General features: G+C 40.5%; 1 protein-coding gene across 12 annotated transcripts in view; it reads left to right on the forward strand.

Moving 5' to 3' along the window:
• Positions 1–24303, forward strand: part of LOC122740813 (protocadherin alpha-C2-like) — a 275331-nt gene that overhangs the window by 205820 nt on the left and 45208 nt on the right. For 10 of the 12 annotated variants that reach the window (XM_043983557.1, XM_043983556.1, XM_043983555.1 and 7 more), the window contains exon 2: positions 20899–20957. In XM_043983557.1, the coding sequence (XP_043839492.1) occupies positions 20899–20957 (59 nt within the window). Of the gene's footprint in view, positions 1–6139; positions 9221–20898; positions 20958–24303 lie in introns of those variants that run through there. The other 2 variants (XM_043983549.1, XM_043983552.1) reach the window with 1 other exon arrangement.

Here is a 24303-nt window from a genome sequence, read left to right on the forward strand (position 1 = left end):
TCTGTTACACTTGGTATATGCTCTCTTCTAATCACCCACTCCTTGGACATTATGCTTACAGAAGCAACTCTAATGTGGGATGGATAAAGGGTAAGGGAATCTGATTGGCCTTCATTAATCACAGGAAAAACATTAATTTTTCCTTTGAAATGTGTAGTATGTGAATCTAAATCATAGAGCAGCACCAAATTTAAATGAAATTTAGCTGGTATTCCCACGGGAATTAGGCCAAAGCCTGATTCAACTAATGAACATATTGCTTAGTGGTCACAATAGACTCCGATTTCCTGTTTCTTTCTTTCTTTTTTTTCTTTCAACCTTAGTGAGGCAATTGGAGTTAAGTGACTTGCCCAGGGTCACACAGCTAGTAAGTGTTAAGTGTCTGAGGCCGTATTTGAACTCAGGTCCTCCTGAATCCAGGGCCAGTGCTCTATCCACTGTGCCACCTAGCTGCCCCACCTGTGTCTTTATTTTAAAAGGATTGAAGTTAGCTTCACTTGCAAGTGAAAATGCATTGTAATGGTGCTAAATATGGAGAAGGCAAAAACTGATGTGAATGATGGGGAGGTCACAGAGTTTCCTTGTTTTTCTTGTTGCCTTTTTTTCTTCTCTGCTCTGATTAATATTGCCAGTATGACTGTTGACCTCACAGTGGATGTGTTTTACAAATATAATTAAGGAAGAAAGAGATTGTTTGTCAGGGAATACTGTACCAGAGATTACTTTACAGGCCAAAATTGGAGTGAAACATGTTTTTCTTCATTGGGCAACTTTCCTCTGCCAGTTATTAGCTTTGGTGTTTTATTTTGTTTTGGGTAGATAAACATGACTTATTTTTTTGTAATAAACTATAATTCAAAGTAAGCATTGATTTAGCTATGAGCTGAAGTAAGAGGGTGAAGAAGCTATTAGGGAAAGGGCTACCTTTCAGTAATTTCAGAAATACTAGGGCTCAGAGTCAAAAGAAATCACTGAAGGGTTAGTTAGCCTGAAAGGTAGATTGGAAGGGGAGCAGTTAAGGAAAGCACTTTGCAAAACTTATAATGTGATATCAATGGATCTTTATGTGGGCCTCAAAGTTCATATAGAATGTTGGAAAGGTGGAATGGGAAAGGGTACTTTCTGTCTTTGGAGCAGCATAAACTAAAATGAAGATGAGAATTGGCATCGCATATGCTGTATTGCTAAAAATAAAATATAAATACTCCTCTTGTTTCCATCTGGCCAATTTCTGTCCCCTGTAGGATGGCAAAGGCCCTCTGGAAATTCCTACAGAAATGCTCCATCCTTCTCCCTACCTCACCCTTGATGACACAATTTCAAAGGATAGGGTTAGTTCTAGGCAAAGTTATGAAGTGGGGGGAGGGGTGTCTGAAATATGGTATCTACTCATCTCTCTCTCTGAACTTTTCTATCCTGCCTCTGTTTGTGTCTATCACTTTCCCAAAGGCTATTACTCTCAGTTTTATGTTAATAACAACAATAATAATGCATAATTCTTTTGCTTACCTCACAATAACCTAACAGAACAGGTGGTACAAATAATATGACCTCTATTTTTAAAATTATGAAGACACTGAGGGTAAGAAAGGTTAAATTATTTGCCTATGGTCATGTAGCTAATGTGGTGGTGATATTGTATAGTGGAGAGAATTCTCAGCCTGGAATCAGGAACTCTGGGTCTGAACTAAGTCATTTGATTCCAAGTCCAATATTCTTTTCAAGACACTAATGGTCATCTGATAAAACTTAACACAGTGAAAGAATTATCTGTATTTAATGGGGAAATTTTGAAAGCTAAAAGGAATGAAGCTGTGTTGGTAAAATAAAGAGATCAAGTTTGATAGTTTTGGGTAAAAACTCTGTCCCTTAACCACCTGCCTGAAAGCTTGGCCTTGGATGAAGGTGCTTGGAGAGAAATCAATGTGGAGTCAAATGGTAAACAAGTTAGTTTTTTATGTCACATTCCTCATGGAAATGTTTGACATGTAACCAAAAACCTCAGCTCTAAATGCCCTCAAAAGCACTGAAAGACTAAGCATTCAGTTGAGACTTTTAATCTTGTTGTGTTTTTTGTTTTTTGGGGGTTTTTTGCGGGGCAGTGGGGGTTAAGTGACTTGCCCAGGGTCACACAGCTAGAGATTTTTAATCTTGCTAGATTACAGGGGGACAATCTAATTTATGTCCTTGTGAAACCACATTCTGGACCCATTCGGGACACCTTCTCTCATTCTATTTGGTTCCTATGAGCTTCCAGCAAAAAAATCTTTTTTCACCCCACCTTGAAGGGATTCATCTACTAAACAAAGTCAGGAATAATCAAAGCCCAGAAGCCAGACCTTTGAGTTAACACACAGAGAGGCAGCATCTAAGAAGGGGGAGCTCTAGGGGAGAGACAATGAGGTGAAAGCAAAGGTTGTTTTCTTTTTGACAGTTTATAACTAAACTCCATTTACATGTCATTTGTTTTCAGAAACAAATGTATGAGGACATAGGCCAGGTCCACATTAGTGTAGTTGAAAACCCAGGGCTATTTGAGTTCAAATTCTCAAAACAGCAACAATGAATGGAATAAATGCAGGGACAGAGAGGGAGTTTAGAGAGGACTGAGGAAGAGGGAAGAGCAGGAGTTCTAAAGAAAGGAATATAAAAGATGTGGCTCTCTACCCGGAACCCTTGAAGGAGGTAAAGACAGGAAGAAAAATACACAACATTGGTTATGTTGAAGGATTATCTGCAACTAAATTGTTGGAATGGAGAAAAGGAATGAAATGGAAGGAAGAAAAAAAGGAAGCATTATGAATTATGGTGCACTAGGTCAGAACATGAGCAACTAGGTAGTGCAGTGGATAGAGTGCTGGGCCTGGAGTCAGTAAGACTCATCTTTTTGAGTTCAAATCTGATCTTAGATACTTACTAGCTGTGTGACCCTGGAAAAGTCAGTTAATTCTGTTCACCCCAGTTTCTTCATCTGTAAAATGAGCTGGAGAAAGAAATGGCAAACCACTCCAGTATCTCTGCCAAGAAAACCCCAAATGGGGTCCATGAAGAGTAGGATATGACTGAAAAACAAGTGAACAACAAGTCCAGAACACGAAATCTTGTGAGTCTGGATTTACACACTCCATGCCTTCCCAGTCTCTTCTAATAAGCAAGGTAATACACTATGCCAGAGTATCTTGTAGTTTTCTTGTTTTGTCCTCTCTCTTTGTTAGGAAAAGTTCCTCAGGGTAGAGGAAACTCTGCTGAGGAAGATGGAATAGCAAGAGGCTATGAGGAAATGGGGAAGGGCAGAGTGAAAAAGCAGAACAGAAAAACTAGAGATAATGACTCATAATTATTCTGAGATAGAAGAGAGTCTTGGATGGAAATAAGGCTGTATCCACAGTAGAGGGAGAAGGACTAGAACAATTAGAGAGGAAGCAATATGAAACAGAGACAGAGAAGTGACAACAGAAATCTCTAAGCTCTAAGGAGTATGAGAATTGGTCATGGGAACCAGCATGTTAAATATTTTCTGTTCATGAAATACAAAATATAAATAAACAAAGAAATAATTGGGCATGAATACTAGTCTAAGGAAGGATTACTCCTGTGGTGATTATTTTACAGGCTCTTAGAGGTCAATTTAGTCCAACATTTATTAAGTACTATGTTCAAGACACTGTGCTAGATTCTAGGAATAACAGGGGGAAAATGACACATTATGGCCTATAAGATCCCTTCCAATTCTGCTTTTGTCAGTTAGTTGGTGCCAAAGATGAAGCACTGGGGCAGCTAGGTGGCGCAGTGGATCGAGCACATGCCCTGGATTCAGGAGCACCTGAGTTCAAATCTGGCCTCAGACACTTAACACTTACTAGCTGTGTGACCCTGGGCAAGTTACTTAACCCCAATTGCCTCACTAAAAAAAAAAAAAAAAATGAAGCACTGACCTGGAGTCAGAAAGACCTGTATTCAAATCCAGTCTCAGATACTTACTAGCTATGTGACCCTGATAGTATCACTTAGCCTCAGTTTCATCAACTGTTAAATGGGGACAATAACAGTATCTTCTTTATAGGGTTGTTGTGAGGATTACAAGAGAATATTTGTAAAGCACTTAGCACACAGAATAGAAGCTATATAAATGCTTTTCCCCTTCCCTTCCCTCTCTCCCCTCATCTTTCCAGCTCCAAATCTATCATCCTATGATTCCTCTAGAAGCTCATACTCTATTAGTAGAAAAGTAAACAATTTCAACTGAGATCAGGTAAGACTTCTTGGAGAAGGCCCACACTTGAGCTGAGTTTTTAAAGACAGGGATAATTCTGAAAGGTGAATATGAGTAAGGAATATATTCCAGGTATGAAGGACTGCCTGTGGGGAAAAATAGAGCTGGGTGGGGTGCGGGGGGAGAGTTTTGTCAACTGTTGATGGAATTGAATTAAATTGAATAGTTGTCCATCTTGGCTGGAATGTATAGTAAAATGAGTTTGGAAATGTATATTGGGACTAGATTGTGAAAAGTCTTAAAGCCTATAGACAACAGGGAACCACTGAAAGCTTTGAGAAGAGAGCTGGAATGGGAAGATCCGCACCTTAGGAAGATCATTGCAAAAGTTCTGTGCAAGATGGCTTAGAGAGAGGAGATAATGAAGGAAAGCATATGAGGCCATTAACATAGTCCCAGGGACAGAGGTGAGATCTGAACTAAGTTGGTTTGCAGCTAACATGAAAATAAAAGGATGGGTATGAGAGATATTCTGGAGGTAGAACTGACAAGAATTGGCATCTGATTGGATGTAGAGGGTTAGAAAGAGAGAAGAATCAAATAGGACTGAGACTTTGAGTCTGAGTGACTGGATGGTGGCACTTAGAACAGAAAACACACAACACAATGATCCAAGACAATCCCCAAGGACTATTGTTGAAACATACTATCCACCTCCAAAAAAAGAATTGATGTTGATGGAATAGACTGAAACATGCTATTTTTCACTTTCTTTCATTTTAAAATTTTAATCAAGTTTTTTGGACAAAATGACAAATATGGTAATACTTTACATAATCATACATGTATAACCCATATCTGATTGTTGGCCACCTCAGGGAAGGGAGAGGGGAGGGAGGGAAAGAGGGATAAAAATTGGAACCCAAAACTATAAATAAAAAATATTTATTATTTCAAAAAAGAACAGAAGGAGAAGTTGGGAGAAGGGAAAGATTTAGTAAAGAAGAAGCTGTGTTCAATGTTAGAGGTTGAGAGTTCTGATAGTGAACTGGTGTACTACTGACTCCGTTCAGCAGCTAGCTATATTTCTGAAAGGGAAAGGCATCAAATCCAGCACCAACTATTTATATAGATGCCACCAGACAGCTGGTGATAAGGGAATGAGATTCAGCTCTTTCTCCTTCTTTCTCTCTCCTGCTCTTCTCCATATATGTTTACACTTATATATCTATTATATGTAATCATATATCTACATGCTCTTGGCTTTCTGCTGCATTCTATTTTCTTCCTTCCTCTCCTCACAGACGTCAAACATTGTGCAGTGTTTGGGAGGCTTTCCAGGAAAGGTCGGTAGAAAGATTCACCTTCTACTACCAACCAGCCCACAGAGCTGATCACTAGGCCCTTTGCATGATAGCAATTGAAGAATTTGGGTAGTGTTTACTAAATACTTTACATGTGCTATTTTTTTTAAGTGTAGACCGTTGCATTTCAATCTTGAATTTTTATAAATTATACTTGGAGACTCACTCTGAGGCACTGCCAGTGAGAATAGCGACTGGACGGGTTATTTCCCTGGTACCTGGTCTGCAATTTTGTCTTAGAGAAGTTGCCTAGAGCGTTGAGAGGTTAATGACTCGGCCAGGTTCAGTCTGTACTTGTCAGAGGTGGCACTTGAACCCTGGTCTGCTCAGATCCGGTGCCAGCTCCCTATCTTTCACGTGGTGTGCTGCTGCCCAGAGTCCAGTTTATTGTTCATTTTTGGGCGGTGTTTTCCATCTCTTTCCAGCCCACCCCCACCCCAGGAAATCAACCCTTGAAACAAGAACCCTTTAGGCTGAAAAGTCTTGGGTGGTGGAGGTGGGGGTGGGGGGGAGTGTGATAGGGTGGGGGTGAAACGGGAACGAAGGGAGTGGCTCTTTTCCAATTGTGTTCTATTTCTATTTAATTTGTTTTCGAGCTGGTTCGGTGGGGGAGAGAAGAGAGTCTGAGTACCGTCGGTGCCGTGGGCTGGGCGGGGCGGCTCGAGGTCGCTGTCCACCGTCTTGGTGTTGAATTCGTTCTGAATCCACTCAGCGCTCCTCCCCCTCTGCTCCTGTTCCTTCATCTTCCCTCCCCCTGGAGCGGCATCGGCAGCGGTAGCGGTAGCAGCAGTAGCAACGGCAGGAAGCTGAGCCGCGGCCACGCACTGCAAGGTTGGGCTGGAGCTGCCGAGAGGCCCCAAGCAGCGCGGGCGGGGCCGGGGTGTGGGACGGCAGTGGCGGTGGAGAGGCCCGGATACCGTAGCAGGGGCGGCGGCGGCGGGCGGCACGGGAAGCGGCCGGAGATGTCTGCTAATGTAAGAACACCAGAGGAGCCGGTGGCCACAGGAACGGAGGCGGAGGCGGGGTCGGGGCTGGAAACAGCCTCTCCTTGAGTAGCCGGGCTCCGCGGCTGCCCTGGCGGCTGGCGGCTATGGAGCCTGAGGGACCCCGGCGTGGCTCCGAGGCTGCGGGGCTCCCGCTGCTCTTGGTGCTCCAGTCCCCGGTGCTGGTATTGCTGTTGCTGGCGATGCTGCTGTCGGGCCCGGAGGCCTCCCCGTTGCGATACTCAGTGCCGGAAGAGCAGGAGCCGGGCTCGCTGGTAGGAAACTTGGCCAGTGCCTTGGGGCTGGAGCTGAGGCGGCTAGGGCCGGGCTGCCTGCGCATTAACCACCTGGGCGCACCGAGCCCGCGATACCTGGAGCTGGACTTAACGACTGGCAAGCTCTTCGTCAACGAACGCATGGACCGGGAGGCACTCTGCGAGCAGCGGCCCCGCTGCCTGCTCCACTTGGAGGTGCTGGCCCACAGCCCTGTGGCGGTGAGTGCGGTGGAGGTGGAGGTGCTGGACATCAACGACAACTCGCCTCGCTTTCCGCGGTCGGATTACCAGCTGGAGGTGAGTGAATCGGTTGCTCCGGGGACGCGCTTCCATATCGAGAGCGCGCAGGACCCGGACGTGGGGACCAACTCGGTGCAGAGCTATCAACTGAGCCCCAATGAGCATTTCGCCCTGGACCTCAAGCCCCTTCAGGAGAACAGTAAGGTATTGGAGTTGGTGCTGCGCAAGGGCCTAGACCGAGAGCAGGCTACTTTGCATCGCCTGGTCCTCACTGCCGTGGACGGGGGCAGCCCACCACGTTCGGGCACTGCACAGATATTCGTGAATGTCTTGGACACCAACGACAACTCTCCCGCCTTTGACCAATCTACTTATCGTGTTCAGCTGAGGGAGGACTCGCCCCCAGGAACCCTGGTGGTGAAGCTAAATGCATCGGATCCAGACGAGGGCTCCAATGGCGAACTGGTTTACTCCTTCAGCAGCTACACTTCTGAAAGGGAGAGGCAACTCTTCAGTATCAACCCAGGGACTGGCGAGGTAAGAGTGAGTGGGACCCTAGACTATGAAGAGGCCTCTTCCTATCAGATCTATGTGCAGGCCACTGACCGAGGTCCTGTACCCATGGCTGGCCACTGCAAGGTACTGGTGGACATCGTGGATGTGAATGACAACGCCCCTGAGGTGGTGGTCACTGATCTGTATAGCCCAGTGTCTGAGGATGCCATGATTAGCACAGTGGTCGCTTTTATGAGTGTCAATGACCAGGACTCTGGCTCCAACCAGAGGGTGAGTCTCAGCCTCCCTGCTTCTCTGCCTTTCCGACTCAATGGGCTTGGAAACTCCTATTCCTTGGAGGTGAGTGGTCCACTAGACAGGGAGAGAGTGGCTGCTTACAACATCACAGTGACAGCCTCTGATGCAGGGACCCCTCGGCTTACCTCGCAACAGACTATCCGGGTGGAAATCTCTGACATCAATGACAACCCCCCTCGTTTCCAGGAAGCTGCATATTCAGTCTATGTCCCTGAAAACAATCTCCCAGGGTCGCTGCTATGCACCGTGCAAGCCACGGACCTAGATGCCAACAAGAATGCTGAAGTAACCTATTCCCTTTTGGAGAGGGAAATCCAAGGGCTGCCTGTCACTGCCTATGTATCCATAAATGAAGTAACTGGTAACATCTATGCAGTCAGCTCCTTTGATTATGAGAAGTTGCGGGAGTTTGATGTGATCGTGGAGGCCCAGGATAAGGGGAGTCCTCCATTGAGCAGTACAGTCACTGCCAATATATATGTAGTGGATGCCAATGATCATGCTCCACAGATCTTGTACCCTACCTCAACCAATTCATCAGTGGCCATGGAGATGATTCCCAGAACAGCTGCAGCTGGCTACTTGGTCACTAAGGTAATAGCCATGGACTCAGACTCAGGGCAAAATGCTTGGCTCTTCTACTACTTAGCCCAGGCCTCTGACCCTGACCTTTTCAAAGTGGAGCTCCACACAGGAGAAATAAGGACTACCCGGAAACTGGGTGATGAGAGTATGTCTGCTTTCAATCTGACAGTTCTGGTCAGGGACAATGGACAGCCATCCCTGTCTGCCTCAGTGATTATTACAGTTGCTGTAGTGGACAGGGTTTCAAAAATACTCCCTGACACCAGAAGACATGTAAAGAATACTCGGACATATTCAGAGATAACACTTTATCTCATTATTGCACTGAGCACAGTTTCATTTATATTCCTGTTGACAATCATTGTTTTGACTATCATCAAATGCTATCATTACACTGTATATGGCACCTCATGCTGTGGGGGCTTCTGTGGGGTCAGGGAGAGGTGTCCTGCAGAACTCTACAAACAAGCTAACAACAACATTGATGCAAGGATCCCACATGGTTTGAAAGTTCAGCCTCACTTTATTGAGGTTCGGGGGAATGGCTCCCTTACTAAGACCTACTGCTACAAGGCCTGTCTAACAGCAGGCTCAGGAAGTGACACATTCATGTTTTACAATACAGGGGCCCAGACTGGCCCTGGGCCACATGCAGTGGTGACTGACAGCAGACATCTGACTGGTCAAAGTGGGCAGAGTGCACAGAACCTGATCATTCTTAAAAATGAGTCCACTACTCCCAATGAGGTGAGGCTATAAAAGTGGTGGGCCAGGGATCCTAGCTAGATTCTGGTCCTCAGAGTTTCATGCAGAATTATTTATGTTGGAAATGCCTGTGGGCATCTCTCACTAGCCCAAGTTTCCTGTAACTGTTTGGAATCCAGAGTCCATTTGCTCAGCTTTCTGTCTCTGTCTCTGACTCTCTCCATTTCTCTCTCCAGAATAGCAATCTTAGAAAATTCCATTGATTGATCACTAATTTGTCCATATTTAGTTTTCCTTCCAGCTGTATTAGGGCCTGTTCCAAAAATCTATTGAGAAATAGAGGGTTTTAAAAAACTATTAAATACTGAGAGATCGTTCTGGCAAAGAAATGAAAAAGGCCTAAAAATCAGTGTTACTCTTTATAATGGTAAAAACACAAAGTAATTTATTAGCAGCTCCAAGGAAAATGGTGTATGCTGTCATTCATACCAAGAGTTTTCTTTTGGTATGAAAAAACTTGCTCATATTGTGAGCTCTGGGACTATGGTGTCTGTGTAGGCTGGTCTTGTTTATATAGGATGCCCATTGAAAAAAATTCAGTCATAGTTTCAGTAACCAAAGAAAGGAACAGCTAAAACAATAGGGTTCATGATTTTACTGGAAATCTAGCTCCTGGGTACTAATGTTATGTAGAGTGAAACTTCTCCCCTCTCCTTCCTTCCCCTCCCTCCACCCCATGGCCTCCTCTCATTCTAAGGTTGGGATGGATTTTAATATTTTGACACCATATTGAAATGATCTTTTGTCTTTTCTTTTTCCTCTCTACCTCTGTCCTTTTATCTTCTTCCATGCTCTGCTACTCCTGGCACCCAAACTAGGTACATTGGAAAGAGCTGTCCCAATTACCTGAATCTGGAGTCAGAGGACCTAGGTTAAATCTTGACTTTTGCCACTTGTTACCTGTGTGACCTTGGAGAAAGCATTCTGGGCCTCAGTTTCCACATTTAGATAAGGAGGAAGTTGGAGTAGCTCATCTCTAAGGTCTCTTCTAGCTCTAAACCTGTGACCTATGTGTCTGAAATTCATTTTATTTTCTATAAATTATCAAAACGTAATGGAAGTTAGGCCTTCCTTTCTCCCTTTCTATCATATGCTTTTCATTCTCCAATTCATTCAGCAGCTTTGGTATAAAGTGGAGAGGATGGGTTGGGAATGAGGGTGGGAGAAGGGACATAATGGACTACATGAAAATCAAGTACTATTTAGCAGGTGAAGCTCCAGAGATATTAAATCAGGGTGATTGGAGAGGAAAATGTGAAGCCAGGTTTAAGTTTAGAGAAGGTGTAGAAAGAAAGGGACTTATTACCTCCCCTCCCCCAATATCCACCTCTTTTGCCAGGCAATCCACATTCAGTGTAAGAGGATTTCATTGCATTTACCTTCAATGCAATAATCTGTACCCTGTAGCTTTCCTGTTCACAATGGTTTAATTCCTGTGGTTTTGATCAGAAGCATCACAGTTTCTTGAAAATTTCCCATGACTTTAAATGATAATTCTTTACCTCTACAAATGTTTAGCTTTCTAAGGTTGAGTTTCAACTGGGGGGAAAGGTTTGGAAAGTAAATGCCTCACCCTAAATTGTTGGTTCTTAAACAGAGGTCTCTGATTTAAAAAATATTTTGTTAACTGTATTTCAGCATAATTGGTTTGCTTTTTATCCTATGCATTTTATTTTATCCATTTAAAAACATTATTCTAAGAGGGGGTTCATAGGCTTTGCCCAGACTGCCACAGGGGTTCGGAATACAAAAAAGTCAAGAACCTGAGATCTAAGAAAAGATAAATGCCTGATTGTATGTTGATTCTAATTTGTATGAACTATACTGCACTCACTGTACTAGTGTCCTGAGATTTAAGTAGGCATAAGGCCAACTTGTACATTAACATGAAAAATCTTATGGATGTTGGGAAGTGTGTATGAATTTGTAAACACACTCATACACACACACTTAGGTGAAATACACTTTGGCTCCTTAGTCTTTTCATGGAAAAGTGTACATATCCCTTGGGTTTCCTAACATTTTTTATCTCAGATTTCACAAGCTAAAATGCCTTCCCAAAAGCAAGAATTAACTTGATCTCTCCCGAGACACCAGCACTTGAGCTTGCTTTCAGTGACACTGCAGAAAGAAGCTAATTATAATTTCCCCCACCCAAATGTGCACTCTATGGAGACTTGTATTGGGTTTAAGCTATGTTGTTGATTGTTTATTGCTTTTCTCCCCACAAAAATCTAAGTTCATAATAATTTTCAGGTAGTTTGTATGCAGGCTCATAACATAAGTCAATGATCAATTTCAAGGCATGTGGTCCCTATGTAGACTGCAAACAGGTTTATCATGAGTACTGAGTCAGTCTATGCTGAGCAGGCATAGGAGACAGATCGAAGATTAATAAGTCAAGGGGAGGTAAATGAAAGACTTCCTAGAATTCTTAATATTGTAGCTTTTGTGAACAAAGATGTTCTGTTACTGAAAAGTGCTTAGCTCTGGATGTGGTCACTGCAGACAACTGCTTAACAGATTTGCACTAACTCATTGGGGAAAGGGTTGTTACATGTGGTGAATAAGCACATTTTCTGTACTAAGCAAGAGTGTTAAAGTTCAGCCTGTTGAGAGATGGGTGCAGTATTATAAAGGGGCAACTCCACTGTCCTCCTTGTAGTTCAGAACATGGGCAGTTTGAAATTCAAGCCATTTCTGCCTCAGATTGAAATGATATGGGATCTTATGCAAAAACCTCAAATCAATACAAACTCACCCCCAACCCAAATCCTCCTTATGCATTTTGACTAGGCAACTGCAACCTGGGTGAAGAGAAATTCCTACTAGAGACTTCTTAGTAAATGAAAGGACCCTAAGCCCCCTTCTCAAGCTGGTGCTGGATACAGGTATGGTGAGTGAGAAAAATCACAGGATGATAGCAGAGAGAAATGACATTGCAAACTCATTCAATTTGAAGAGTAATCTCTGAAATGTCATAGGATCCAAGGTCTAGGACTGAAAGAGATCTTAAAAGTCACCTACTCCAGGGGCAACTAGGTGGTGCAGTGGATAAAGCGCCGGCCCTGGATTGAGAAGTACCTGAGTTCAAATCCGGCCTCAGACACTTGACACTTACTAGCTGTGTGACCCTGGGCAAGTCACTTAACCCTCATTGCCCTGCAAAAAAAAAAGTCACCTACTCCAAACCTCTCCTTTTGCAGATGAGGAAACAAATAGTACGTGGAAGGGTCTGGATTCAAACTCAGGTCCTATGACTCCAAATCCAACACTTCTTCTACCACACCAAGATACTTCCAAACCTTGGTACATCTCTAACTTTCTTTCTCCTATTTAAAATTTCCCCCCTCTAAAACCAGAGGTTTTGGATCACAAGTGAGATGAGGCAGAGCAGACAGAAACTCTGAGGTTTAGGGACAGGCTATTTTTAGACAGGGATGCAAACACATTCATGCTATGCTTATTTCTCCTGTGGTAGCAGTGTAGTAACAGTAATAGCAACTGACATGTGTAAAGTGCTTGAAGGTTTGCAAAATAGCTCTCATTTAATCCTCATGATAATCCTATGAGACAGGGGGACTATAGCTCCAATGTACAGGTGATATACCTGAAACCGTGAGAGATTAAGTGACTCCCCCAAGTTTACATAGCAATTAATGTCAGAGACAGGGTTTGAACACAACTTCAAATCTTGGAAATTAAAATAACTTACATATATAGCCCAGTTTCTGAGGGTGCCATGCCTAGCCCAGTGGTTTCCCTTAGGAGTATCAGCAACACAGACTCCAGTTCCAACTGGTAGGTATCACAGATTTAGGCTCTAGGGTCTTTCTCACTCTGAGTCAAGCACTCTATCCATTACATGCTGATGCTAACTAATCCTGCAAAACATACCCACTGGGTATAGAGTATATTAGGGACAAAGAGGATCGCGGCATCAAATGTCGTTATCCTCTATGTATTTTATCAGTAGTTAAGTATGGTTTTTTTGGGTTTTTGTTTTTTTTTTTTTTTGGTGAGGCAGTTGGGCTTAAGTGACTTGCCCAGGGTCACACAGCTAGTAAGTGTTAAGTGTCGGAGGCTGGATTTGAACTCAGGTACTCCTGAATCCAGGGCCGGTGCCTTATCCACTGCGCCATCTAGCTGCCCCAGTAGTTAAGTATGTAAGACTCCTTTATTGATCCTTGTACTTATCAGAACAGCAATGATAATGATATCTAGCATTTACATAGTGCTCTAAGTTTGCAAAGTGTTTTATAAATATTATCTCATTTAATAATAAAAATAATTGACATTCATACAAGACTTGTTATGTGCCAAGCACTATGCCAAATGTTTTACTCTGGGGTCTTATTGGATCCTCACAACAATCCTGAGGGGTAGGTGCTATTATTATTCCCATTTTACATATGAGTAAACTGAGGCAAAAGGGGGTTAAGTGACTTGTCCAGGGTCACACAGGTAGTAAGCATCCAAGATTGGATTGGAACCTAGGCCTTCTTGATTCCAGGTTCATTGGTCTGTCCTGCTGGTAATTCAATGTGAGTAATCCCAAGTGATGAACTTTTCACTGGTAATAGCTCCATTGAATTCATTTCATGTGTTACATGGACAGTGAGAATTCTGAAGAAACTGCTTCAAAACTGAACAGAATCCTTCCTTCTGGAGGGATTTATTACAATGTGACATCATCTCTGGTTCTTGTCTTATTTGGAGTCTTGAAGAAAAGGATCACCATCTTGGAACAGATATTCTATTGATTCCTCCTCAGTCAGTTTCTGGAGCTAAAAAGTGGCAGGATTTGATCTGGTTGATTATGGAGCCAGTAAGTGGAGGGGATCTCTATGCTCAGCTCTAACTGCAGCACTGTCTCCTGGTGCTTTTTAGGCAGATGCAGAGCTTGTGTTACTTGAGAAATTTATGGTGTGGGAGAGCAGTGCATGAACATTTCCCCTAGCATTGTACTCCTTTTCTGATCTCTAGTACTCAACCAAGATCATCACTAAGGGCCTTTGTTAAACCTTTGCTCCCTAGTTCAATCACTGCAGTCTCCTATGCTGTCTTAAAGGTCTCAAGCTGAAGAACTGAGGACCCTTGTCAGGGTTGTAATAACTAAAGTCTAGGAAGGGGCTAACACCAGGGATTTATTTAGGCAGCTAAGTGGCCTAGTGAATAGAGTGGTGGAACCAAAGTCAAGAAGACCTGAGTTCATATCTTGTCTCAAATACCTACTAGCTATGTGACTCTAGGCAAGTCACTTGACCTCTGTATGCCTCAATTTTCTCATCTGCAAAATGGGAAGAATGATATCGAATTCCTCCCAGAGTTGTCATGAGGATCATATGAGATATCAAATGAGATAACAAAATAATAAAACTTAAAGCATTATATAAATACTAGCTATTGTTATTATTTATGCCAGTGAAAAAATGTATTATTTCTGGGTACCTTTGTTTTGTGGGACTGCAAACTACTACTTGATGTGTGAAATAGGAATTAGAGTCTCTTGGTGAATAAGCAAAACTTTACGAGTGAGTCTGAAAGCTGCACTAATTCTTTTTAGACCAAAAGAGGATTCTTTGGTGCAATGAATGCATGATTTATTCAACATAAAATTTCAAATATGGTAGCAAGACTGTTTACGGACAGGTCATGAGTTTAATTCATCCAGTACAGGAAAACTAGCAGTGGAATAGTAGAGACTAATAACCATGAGATGCTTGCCACACACACCTTTGTAAACTAAATCCAGAGGTGTGGTCTTCATTTGGGCCCCAGTTAATACAGACCCACCTTCAATATTAAAAGGCTTAATGTTAATACAGCTTTCCAAATTGCTTCCTTTGCTTCCTTGGGAGAAGCTGATCTAGGTCATGGACTCCATTTTACAGGGTGGCAATGCGTAGTAGAGTCAGGACCCAGATATGGGAATTTGGTACTAGTGATCCTGTAAATAATCATGGGGTACTTTTTTGAGTCACTGAATATCACTGGGTCTCAGTTTCTCCAACTGTGAAATAAATAGGCTAGTCTAGATTGTCACAATGGTCCCCTTGAGCCCTAAAATTATATAACTCTAGCCTATAAAAAATTTAAGGAACTGTGGTAGAACACCTCCCAGAAAGGGACTATCCCCCAAATGCAACAGTCTGGTTTTATAAAAATCACACAGAAAGTCTGTGATCAAGTGGATCAGGGACTCAGGGCAGGCTTTATTCTTTTAGATTTCTGCCTGGTATTTTGCTCTGTTATGATTTAGAGAGAATGAGGCCCCCTTGTTTCACCAATTGCTCCTTTGTTGTACCTTGGAGAAAAGGTGTATTTTCCCTCATTTGCTAATGTAAGAATTTCTTCCAATAGCCCCTATAGAACTTTCCAGGCAATATAGAATAAGATAATAGCTCTGTCCTATCCCTAATTTTGCGTTCATGGTCATAAACTGATTGTGGAGGAAAAATCTGTTTCCTATGGTTTGCAAGTCATTGGCCTCCTCTTCTTTCAGAGATAGGCATGAGCTGGTTTCACTCAGCATGTTCCACAGAGACACATCCCGGTGCATTAGGAATTGTCTATTGGTATGCAGACTTCTTGACAGAATAACCAAGTTAGGTTTTTGATTTGGTTGGCAATCATTTTGTCATCGCTGATAAAGCTCTGTGCACATGAGCAACATGATTCAGATAGTCAATTCCAGAGTTATCACTAAAATTGGTAGGGATATGCCCATGTCTGTGAAACTGACATTTAGATTAAGTGCCTGTTCCTCCTCCCAATCTTTAGGCATCCTCTGATAAAAGGAAATCATATACTGTATAAACTCACATTTATATAACATAAATATCTGCATTGTTTGAGTATATATATATATACACACACAATGTATATATACATGAATACATATCCATCTATACACATAGAGATTGCATATATTTATGACCATGTTATAAATATAAAATTATATATATATATGTGTGTGTGTGTATGAGACTTCTTAATTGAGGTTTTACATTTATCAAGATTGTGAAAACTGTAAGTTTATCTTTAAGGATTTTAACCTGTGGGAAGAAAAAAAAAAGAACAAAACTCCCTGACATTGAAAGGTGAAAAGAACTGTTGTTTCTCTGGGTCAGAAGCAGCATTTTTTGGCTTTGCAGGGTCAGAGCTCTAGGCTCTAGGGAAGGGAAATGGTGAGTGAGAGGGTAACTGCTGTGCTGGCAGGCTGTGCATCTCACATTAAGCAGACCTAGCAGTTTCCAGTAGGCTGCAACTCATTAGATATATTTTAAAGTCATATTTGCCTGTTAATTTAATGATAATTTCTTGAGTGTTAGAGATACGAATGACTGTGGAGGGGGTGTGTGTGAATTCCACACAGAATTATCATATGTATTATCACCTCATTTCAATTTACCAAAAGACCAATCTTAGTGCTATGAATAAGGTGGGTTTAATGCATTTTTGGTAGACCTTTTATATCAATTGTCACAAGATGTTTCTTTATGACACCTGCAGTAGAAGTCTCCTGGCTCCCACAATTATCAGTAGAGTCCCATTAGGAAGGAAATAGAGATGCTGTGTATAGTTTACTCTTTTTTAAAATATTTTTTTATAGTTTACTCTTTTAAAATGTCTTCCTTTATTGCTTTAAAATGAACTTTCATGATAAGGCCATTGTACATTATTCAATGTGGATCTGTGGATTTATGAATGAGCTGATATGTGGCAATTGATTCATTCTTCTCTACCTCAAATAGTGAAAAACCTTAATGATCTAAGGGATAGGTCATAGAGAGAAAGGAATGTTTAGGGTTTTTGTCTGATTTTGTTTATATCATATTTTTCTGAGAGAAACCAGAACTGAGGTCAAATATCTTCCTATATTTTAAATGGATCATCCAGATGAATGTTCTAGAGCTTTTCATAGTTTTTCCATAGATGAATAACCTGATGTTGTTCATCTGAAGCACAAATTCCTAGACCAAGAGACCATAATTTATTTTGTTTCACAAAAATTAAACTTAGTTCAGGAGTTAGCTGTACAAGACTAGAAGAACTAAATTGTTCTACTAACACAATTATTACTGACCATTTTGAATATAATCTCTCCTTTTTTGCAATTAAAAAAATTTTTATTAACAGTTTTGAGTTCCAAATTTAATCCTCTTCCCTCCCCCTCCCTGAGATGAAAAGCAATAAGATATGTCATACATGTACAATTATGCAAAACACTTCCATATTAGTTATCTTATACAAGGCTCAAACAAAAGAAAAAAATGAAAGAAGGTGAAAAATATCATGCTTCAGTCTGTATTCAAACAATATCATTTCTTTTTCTGGAGGTGGATAGTATGCTTCACCATTTGTCCTTTGGGATTGTCTTGAATTACTGTATTACTAGAACAGCTAAATCATTTGCAGTTCTTCATTGTACAATATTGCTGTTAATATCTACAATGTTCTCCTGGTTCTGTTCACTTTACTATGCATCGGTTCATGTAAGTCTTTCCAGGTTTTTCTGAAATCATTCTATTTGTCATTTCTTATAGCACAATAATTTTCCATTACAGTCGTATGGCATTCTCTAATTGATGGGCATACCTTCAATTTCCAATTCTTATCCACCACAAGAAGAACTGCTATAAATATTTTTGTGTACATAAGTACCCTCCTTTTTAATATAAAATAATTCATGAATTCCTACATAAGTAATTATACTATTAGTATTCATTGATTCAGCAAATAATCAATGGTAAAATGTACTATGAGTTCAGCTTATTATAAAGTTCTCTTATTAGTCCTTATAGAAGCCAGATACATTTGAAAAATAGTAATATATATGAATGTGAGGCATTTTTTTCTAAGCCTAAAAAATAACTTAACCCTACTCATTGAAATAACTTTTCAGTCCCCTAGAGGCACTGTGGGCACTGGTTGGGAGTCAGTGGTCTAACTGTTCAGTTGAAAGCCTAGCTAAAATTGTTATAGTAGAAAGAATATCACCTGTTGGCAAATGACTTTGGATTTTGATTTTAAAGTTCTAGTTATAGACAATGAGAGTTGGAAGGTCATCTAGTCCAATCCATGCCTGAAATATGACCCTCTAAAGACTTCTAGCGATGAGTCAATTGATTTTATTGTTTAATATTTCCATTTTGTAGGAAGTTTTCCCTTAAATTGAACAAAAACCCCTGCCTCTTTGTAATTTCCACCCACTGTTTCTAGTTTTGTCTTCTGAATCTAAGCAAAACAAATTTAGTTCTTCCAAACATGAAGATACTATACTGTTTATGTTCCGCCAACTCCTCAAACTTTTCTCTTCTTTAGGGCAAATACTCTCACTTGTTTCAGATTATCCCTACATGACATGGGTTTGAATCCTCTTACTATTTAAATTTCTTCCTTCTGTAGTCACCCCAGATTGTAAATGTCTTTCCTAAAACATAGTATTTAGAAATAGATATACAATTTAACTTACCATTGAAAGCTGGTCTAGGGCTGTGGAAAACACATGTTTTTGATGTTTTTTTTTCCTTTAAATTTTTCTAATGTACAAAAATTAAAGCAATTGGTAGTCAAATCATTTTTTTAAAAAGAATTCATTACCTACCAGCTAGAATTGTGCTTCTCCATACTAGTTCAGCTTACTTCCATGAGATCCTTCTTCACCATGATCCTAGGAAGTGAATGAAGGTCTGGGGAACAGCTTGTGACTGATAGAATTCTGGGGAAAGTATCTAAAAAGCCACCATAAAATATGGGTCATTGAGTAAGCACAGTTTGGGGAGAGGCTGAGTCTTCAAGCAGGTTTGATATAAACAGTTCTGCTAAAATTGAGTTCTTCAGCAAAATGGGGTCAATGTCTCCAACCTAAGAAACAAGTTACAGCAATTTTCATCACAAATGTGGTACCCAATCTTGGAGAAATTGGCAGCATTTACTTAGCAGATGTCAGAATCTTTTTGGAAGGAAGGCACCCACAGCTGACAAGCTAACACAAGTACTGCTGATGGAGAGGAGTGAGATGAGGATGATAATGATTAATAAGTGATATTTTGGTCACACTTTCAGATTTTTAAAATGCTTTACAAACATTTTATCCTTTGCTCTCAGTGAGATCACTGATGGAAAATGTAGGGTTCTTTATTTGTTCTTCACAGTACTCAAATGGTAAGCCACATGGGAATTTTAATTGTCATATTTCAAAAAATCCACATAATAAACATGAGGCCATTTGCAGATTGTAATGTTTCCAGAATCAGTTGGCTGAGAGGACAGATGACATTGGAGGACCTTGAGTAGGGTGAGCCCAGAGTTATAGCAATATCTCTGTCTTGAGTTGGCAACCTTGGGTAAATTTCTGATGTACTTCTGGGTTTTCTGTTTTCTCTCTAGAGATTAGAATCCATTATATATTCTCCCTTTGAAACCATACAGATAAATGTTGATAAAATATTTGGAGTCTCTTGAATTTAAGGAACTCTCTAGGAAAATGAAGTACTTTTTATTAATGTCATCATCTGTTATGATAGCTTTGTGCCTACTAATTATGATAAGCTATAGAAAAAGGAGGTGCCAAATTTCAAGGTCAGTGATAGCTACATCTGAATATAACACATTTATCTTTTTGCCCATGGGTTCATTGTGATCCTATTATTCTGGTTTGTCTCTGGCACAGTATAGGGGTAGTGATAAAAAGGTTGAGCTTGACTCTCAGTGTTTTCTGAGCTGCTTCTAATCAGTCCATGATTCTCAAGATAAAACCCTTATGTAACCAAATTGTAGTCTTACTCCTTCCACTTAGGATTTCATGTTTATGGAGATGAGAAAAACAAGTCTTTTGTACATTGCCTGCCACAAGCTCCTTATTAATAAAATAGGTTTTCCCTAGAGTTAAGCTACTCTCTGTTATATCTTATCCACCTTTGGAAGTTGTGTTTTCTCTCTTCATAAGATAAAATAGCAATTTAGTGAATAAGTAGTAGCTTAGTGAAGAGGGGAGAGAGAATAGGACTGAGCAAATATTCTTTGATGGGAAGGATTATCAAGCAGAGCAAGGCAAAACTCTCTGGTGGGCCATTAATGGTTTATGTTTCACTCTTATTGATGCCACTTTTTAATCAGCAGCTGAGGTTATACCAGATGCAGATGTTATGACTGAGCACATCTACCCTCTGCGAAACCTGCTGCAGTCTGCAAGGCTAACAGTGGATTGCAGTGCTCTGCAGTCCATCCAGACTGCAGCACACACTCTGCCACTGCCTCTATTGTACCTTGTGGAGGTCTTGTGCAGATATGTGTTGATAGAGGGAGAGGGAGAACATTTTGACAGGTGACCATACTGTTTTATAATCATGAATGTTTACATTCATTCTCAGGTGGCGATTCTTACCCATAGATTGCCCTTACAGCTTTACCTGGCATTTTACCCTTGAAGTCTTAACTACCAAAGGAGGGCCAGCTTAGCTTTCTGCTGGGGGTGTTTGGACAGTGGCTTAGTTTTATAGATGCAAATGAAATGATTTGCCAGGTAGCCTCCAAGAATTTTTCTATATAAGATGCTAGGAAGAATTCTGTAAAATTTCACCAAATTGTTGCTTAGCTAGGAACAAGTGGTCTTCCCCCAAATAACAGAAACATTCCTTTTATGTTTTTTGCAGCCAAAACAACCCAACCCTGACTGGCGTTACTCTGCATCTCTGAGAGCAGGAATGCACAGGTATGTACTTTCCCTCCTACCTTCAGTTGGAATCTACTCTAACTCTTTACTGCCTAATCAAAAAAAAAAAGTTTCTGCATGACCTGGGCTACCTCAGTTATCTTGCTAGAGAAATGCAAATATCTTCTTTCCTTCCCATTCTGACCAATCACCTGAAACATTAAGCTCAAGGCTGGGTTCTTCTCAGGAGCTAGCTTGTGAGAAGGCACATTGTAAGATTTCAAAGAACTCCCTTTCCCTTAGAAGAATTCCTCTGAGTGGATAACCCATACGTATAGATTATGAGTAGGCTTTAAAAAATGATGCCATAGCCTTCTGATCTTTGTATTACAACCTCCAATGAATCCTAAGACAAGTCCTTAATGGACTGCCTTCCATAGAAACGAGTCAAGATTTATAATATCTCTTTGGGGAGGGCATGAGGGGAGAAGAACTTCATAACCTCTACTCCTGAAGAATAGTATTTTCTAGCGCCCCCCCCTCTCAACTTTGATCTCCAGGTTCCTTTGTTCCTTCATCCTCCCAAATTATAATTGCTTCTTGTGCTCTTGGACCTGGGAACATTATGTGGCAAATACAATAATATTATTCACAGATGACCCATTTTTGGCACATCATTTAATTACTGACCTCTTTATCACTACAACTTCCTGTAGCCATTGTTATGGATCAGTAGGAGTAAATAAATAAAATAGACACTTACATATATTTGCCATCTCTCCAGAAGTGCTCTGGGGCTGAGTAGGGTCAAGAGCCATTGTGGAGTGGCTGGAGCCCCAAATCCATCTGAATCAGACATTATTCTCGAACAAGAGTACCTCTTTAGGAGCTACATTAAACATAATTTTGTTCTTCCTACTTTGTCTTCTTGGCAGTAATTAATTACTATCATCCTCAGAGCAGACCTGCTATCAGTGCAATGGGAGAAAGTTAAAAATTCATTGAATTGAAAGTGCTTTGGAAGCCAGAAGGGAGGGACCAGAAGGCTAAGAAATCAATCATCACTGGTTAGAAAGACATCATCTTTAAGGAATCCTTTGTTCTCCAGGGTCTGTAAAAGTCCCTAAAAACACACACTTGGACAACATATCCTCATAAAATGTCTCCTTGCTGAGTTTTTCATCAACCAAGATGAATTTCTCTTTGAAGTGAAAATGAATATTAATCATTCTATATAGTGTGTGATATTGTCAAATTAATGCAAATGTATGTTAAAAAAATTTAATGTTTATGGGCTCAAATTAACTTAGTCTGTTGTGAGCCTCATCCTTTGGCCAAAAGTACTCTGTAATTTGTACTTTTTTTTTCTAACCACAGAGCCAATTAGGGCCAGACTGCAGTCAGGGTCCGGGATGGATAAGGACAGTGTCAGACAGAAAACTGGAATACATTTTGAGCCTGAAATGAAAAGATGGTTGGAAACCCTTCTGTGGTCTCCAAAACTCTGGGAAGCAGAGATTTCTTGCCATTTTCCATAGGCCTTCAGAAAGGTTCTCCTGCACCTAGGTCTTGGTGTGCCAATGCAGTAAACGTACTTGGCCTCCCATGGAATTTCCCCCTTCCTATTACATAGGAAGCAAGGAGACCCATGGCTTTGGCTGGAGGGGCATAGAGTACAAGAGAAATAGAGTCCTGAATTTATGTAAAAATACTGAAACCCCAAACCCTTTCTTTTCTTAATCCATAAAGCTAAATGTAATCTAATTCAAATTTTCAGTATCATGCTGCTGCTGTGTATTATTGAAAGTGAAATGGAAACTGAAGGAAAAATATCTTTAAAATTCTCACTGATTCTTTATTGAATAGGACATTGAATGTGTGTTGGAGTTGTGATCTCTAAATGGGGTTATTGTCAAATGGGTACCTATCCTCTTGGACCTTCAATCTCAAAAGAATTGTATGGATGTCCTCCTGGGAAGTTGACTTAGAAGAGTGGTGATATTCTGAAGTGCAGGAGACATGTATTTTCAGATATAGTCAATGTGTAGATTTGTTTTAACTAAAATTTTATTATAAAGGAGGGCTTCTCTTTGGGGGTAGGGGAGGTGTTTGGGGGTAGTGCAAACATACAAAAAAAGAGAAAAACATCAGTGAAATGTGTTTAACATTTACAGAAGAGAGCAGGGGGAAATTTCTAAGGGGACACAGATATTAAGGGTAGTTTTGTTAAAACTTTGTTAAATTTCATATATACTTTTAAACCTGAACATAACAATCAATATTTTTATATAAAATCTGTGCTTCTTATATGCCAAAATGTTTTAAAGTTGTTAAGTATATAATAAAAAAGGATTTTACCTTAAAAAGTTGTCCTTGGCCAAATCTAACCATAGCATAATTTCTTAGGATGACTTAGCACAGGGCAAGTTTCGAGTTACCATCTTCTAACTAGACATAGGGCTGCTGCAGCATGTGCCACTGGAGACCTCTAGTTATTCTTGAAAGCTGGTGATATTTGAACAAAGAAGAGGTGCTGATCTTGTGGGATAGAAGAGGGGAAACTGAGAATTGTTTTTAAGTGATTATAGTGGTGAGAATGGGGAAGGAATTTTTACTTCAGATATAAATTCTCATTTTACTTCTTCAGCTGCTGAACCCTAAGTGTACAGTACATTTGAATTCAGACACTTCAGAAAGGTGTTCTTTGTAATTTATTGGCTTCAAAGAATGAAAGAGGTGCCACCATTTGGCGTCTGACTGGAGGATGGAAACACTTTTGACCAAGGTTCTTCCTGTCCTTTGGTTTATTCCTTTTATCTTGTTTTCTCTTCTCCTGGGTTAGGAATTGAAGGGATTGGTACTGGGTTGCCACAAGTGTAGTAAAATCAGCTCTATAGATCGGGGGAAAAGGATAGGTGGCATGTGCATATATCAGATCTAACTGGAGAAAATCAGGTGGTCCAGGTACTAGCATACACGCAGGGATCTGGGCATAATTATATTAACAAAATTCAGCATTTGTTGTAGAATTCTAGGTAGGGGAAACCAGCTGAGAGAAGGCTGTAACTACTGGGTGGGCAAAAAGTAGCAAAGTCACAAAGGGGTTTCAATATTTAGTAATTCCTTTATTTTTTGTTTTTAATTTGTAATACTATAGCATCACATACAGTATATATATATATGTATATATACATATATATGTATACAAAGAAAAATAATTTTCAAAAAGTTATTAAAAAACATCAGACCCCTTCGTGACTTTTAGCCCACCCTATACTATGAAGAAATTTTCCTTGTGTAAATCAGATTTAAGACATTGTAGTGTCATTAACATCAGTCTTTCCTTTTCCTTTTTATCTATTTATTTTTGAAGACTTGGTCTCTCTCACTCAGACAGGAAGTGCTA

This window comes from Dromiciops gliroides, chromosome 2 (genome assembly GCF_019393635.1).
Source record: "Dromiciops gliroides isolate mDroGli1 chromosome 2, mDroGli1.pri, whole genome shotgun sequence".
Taxonomy (NCBI): Eukaryota; Metazoa; Chordata; class Mammalia; order Microbiotheria; family Microbiotheriidae; genus Dromiciops; species Dromiciops gliroides.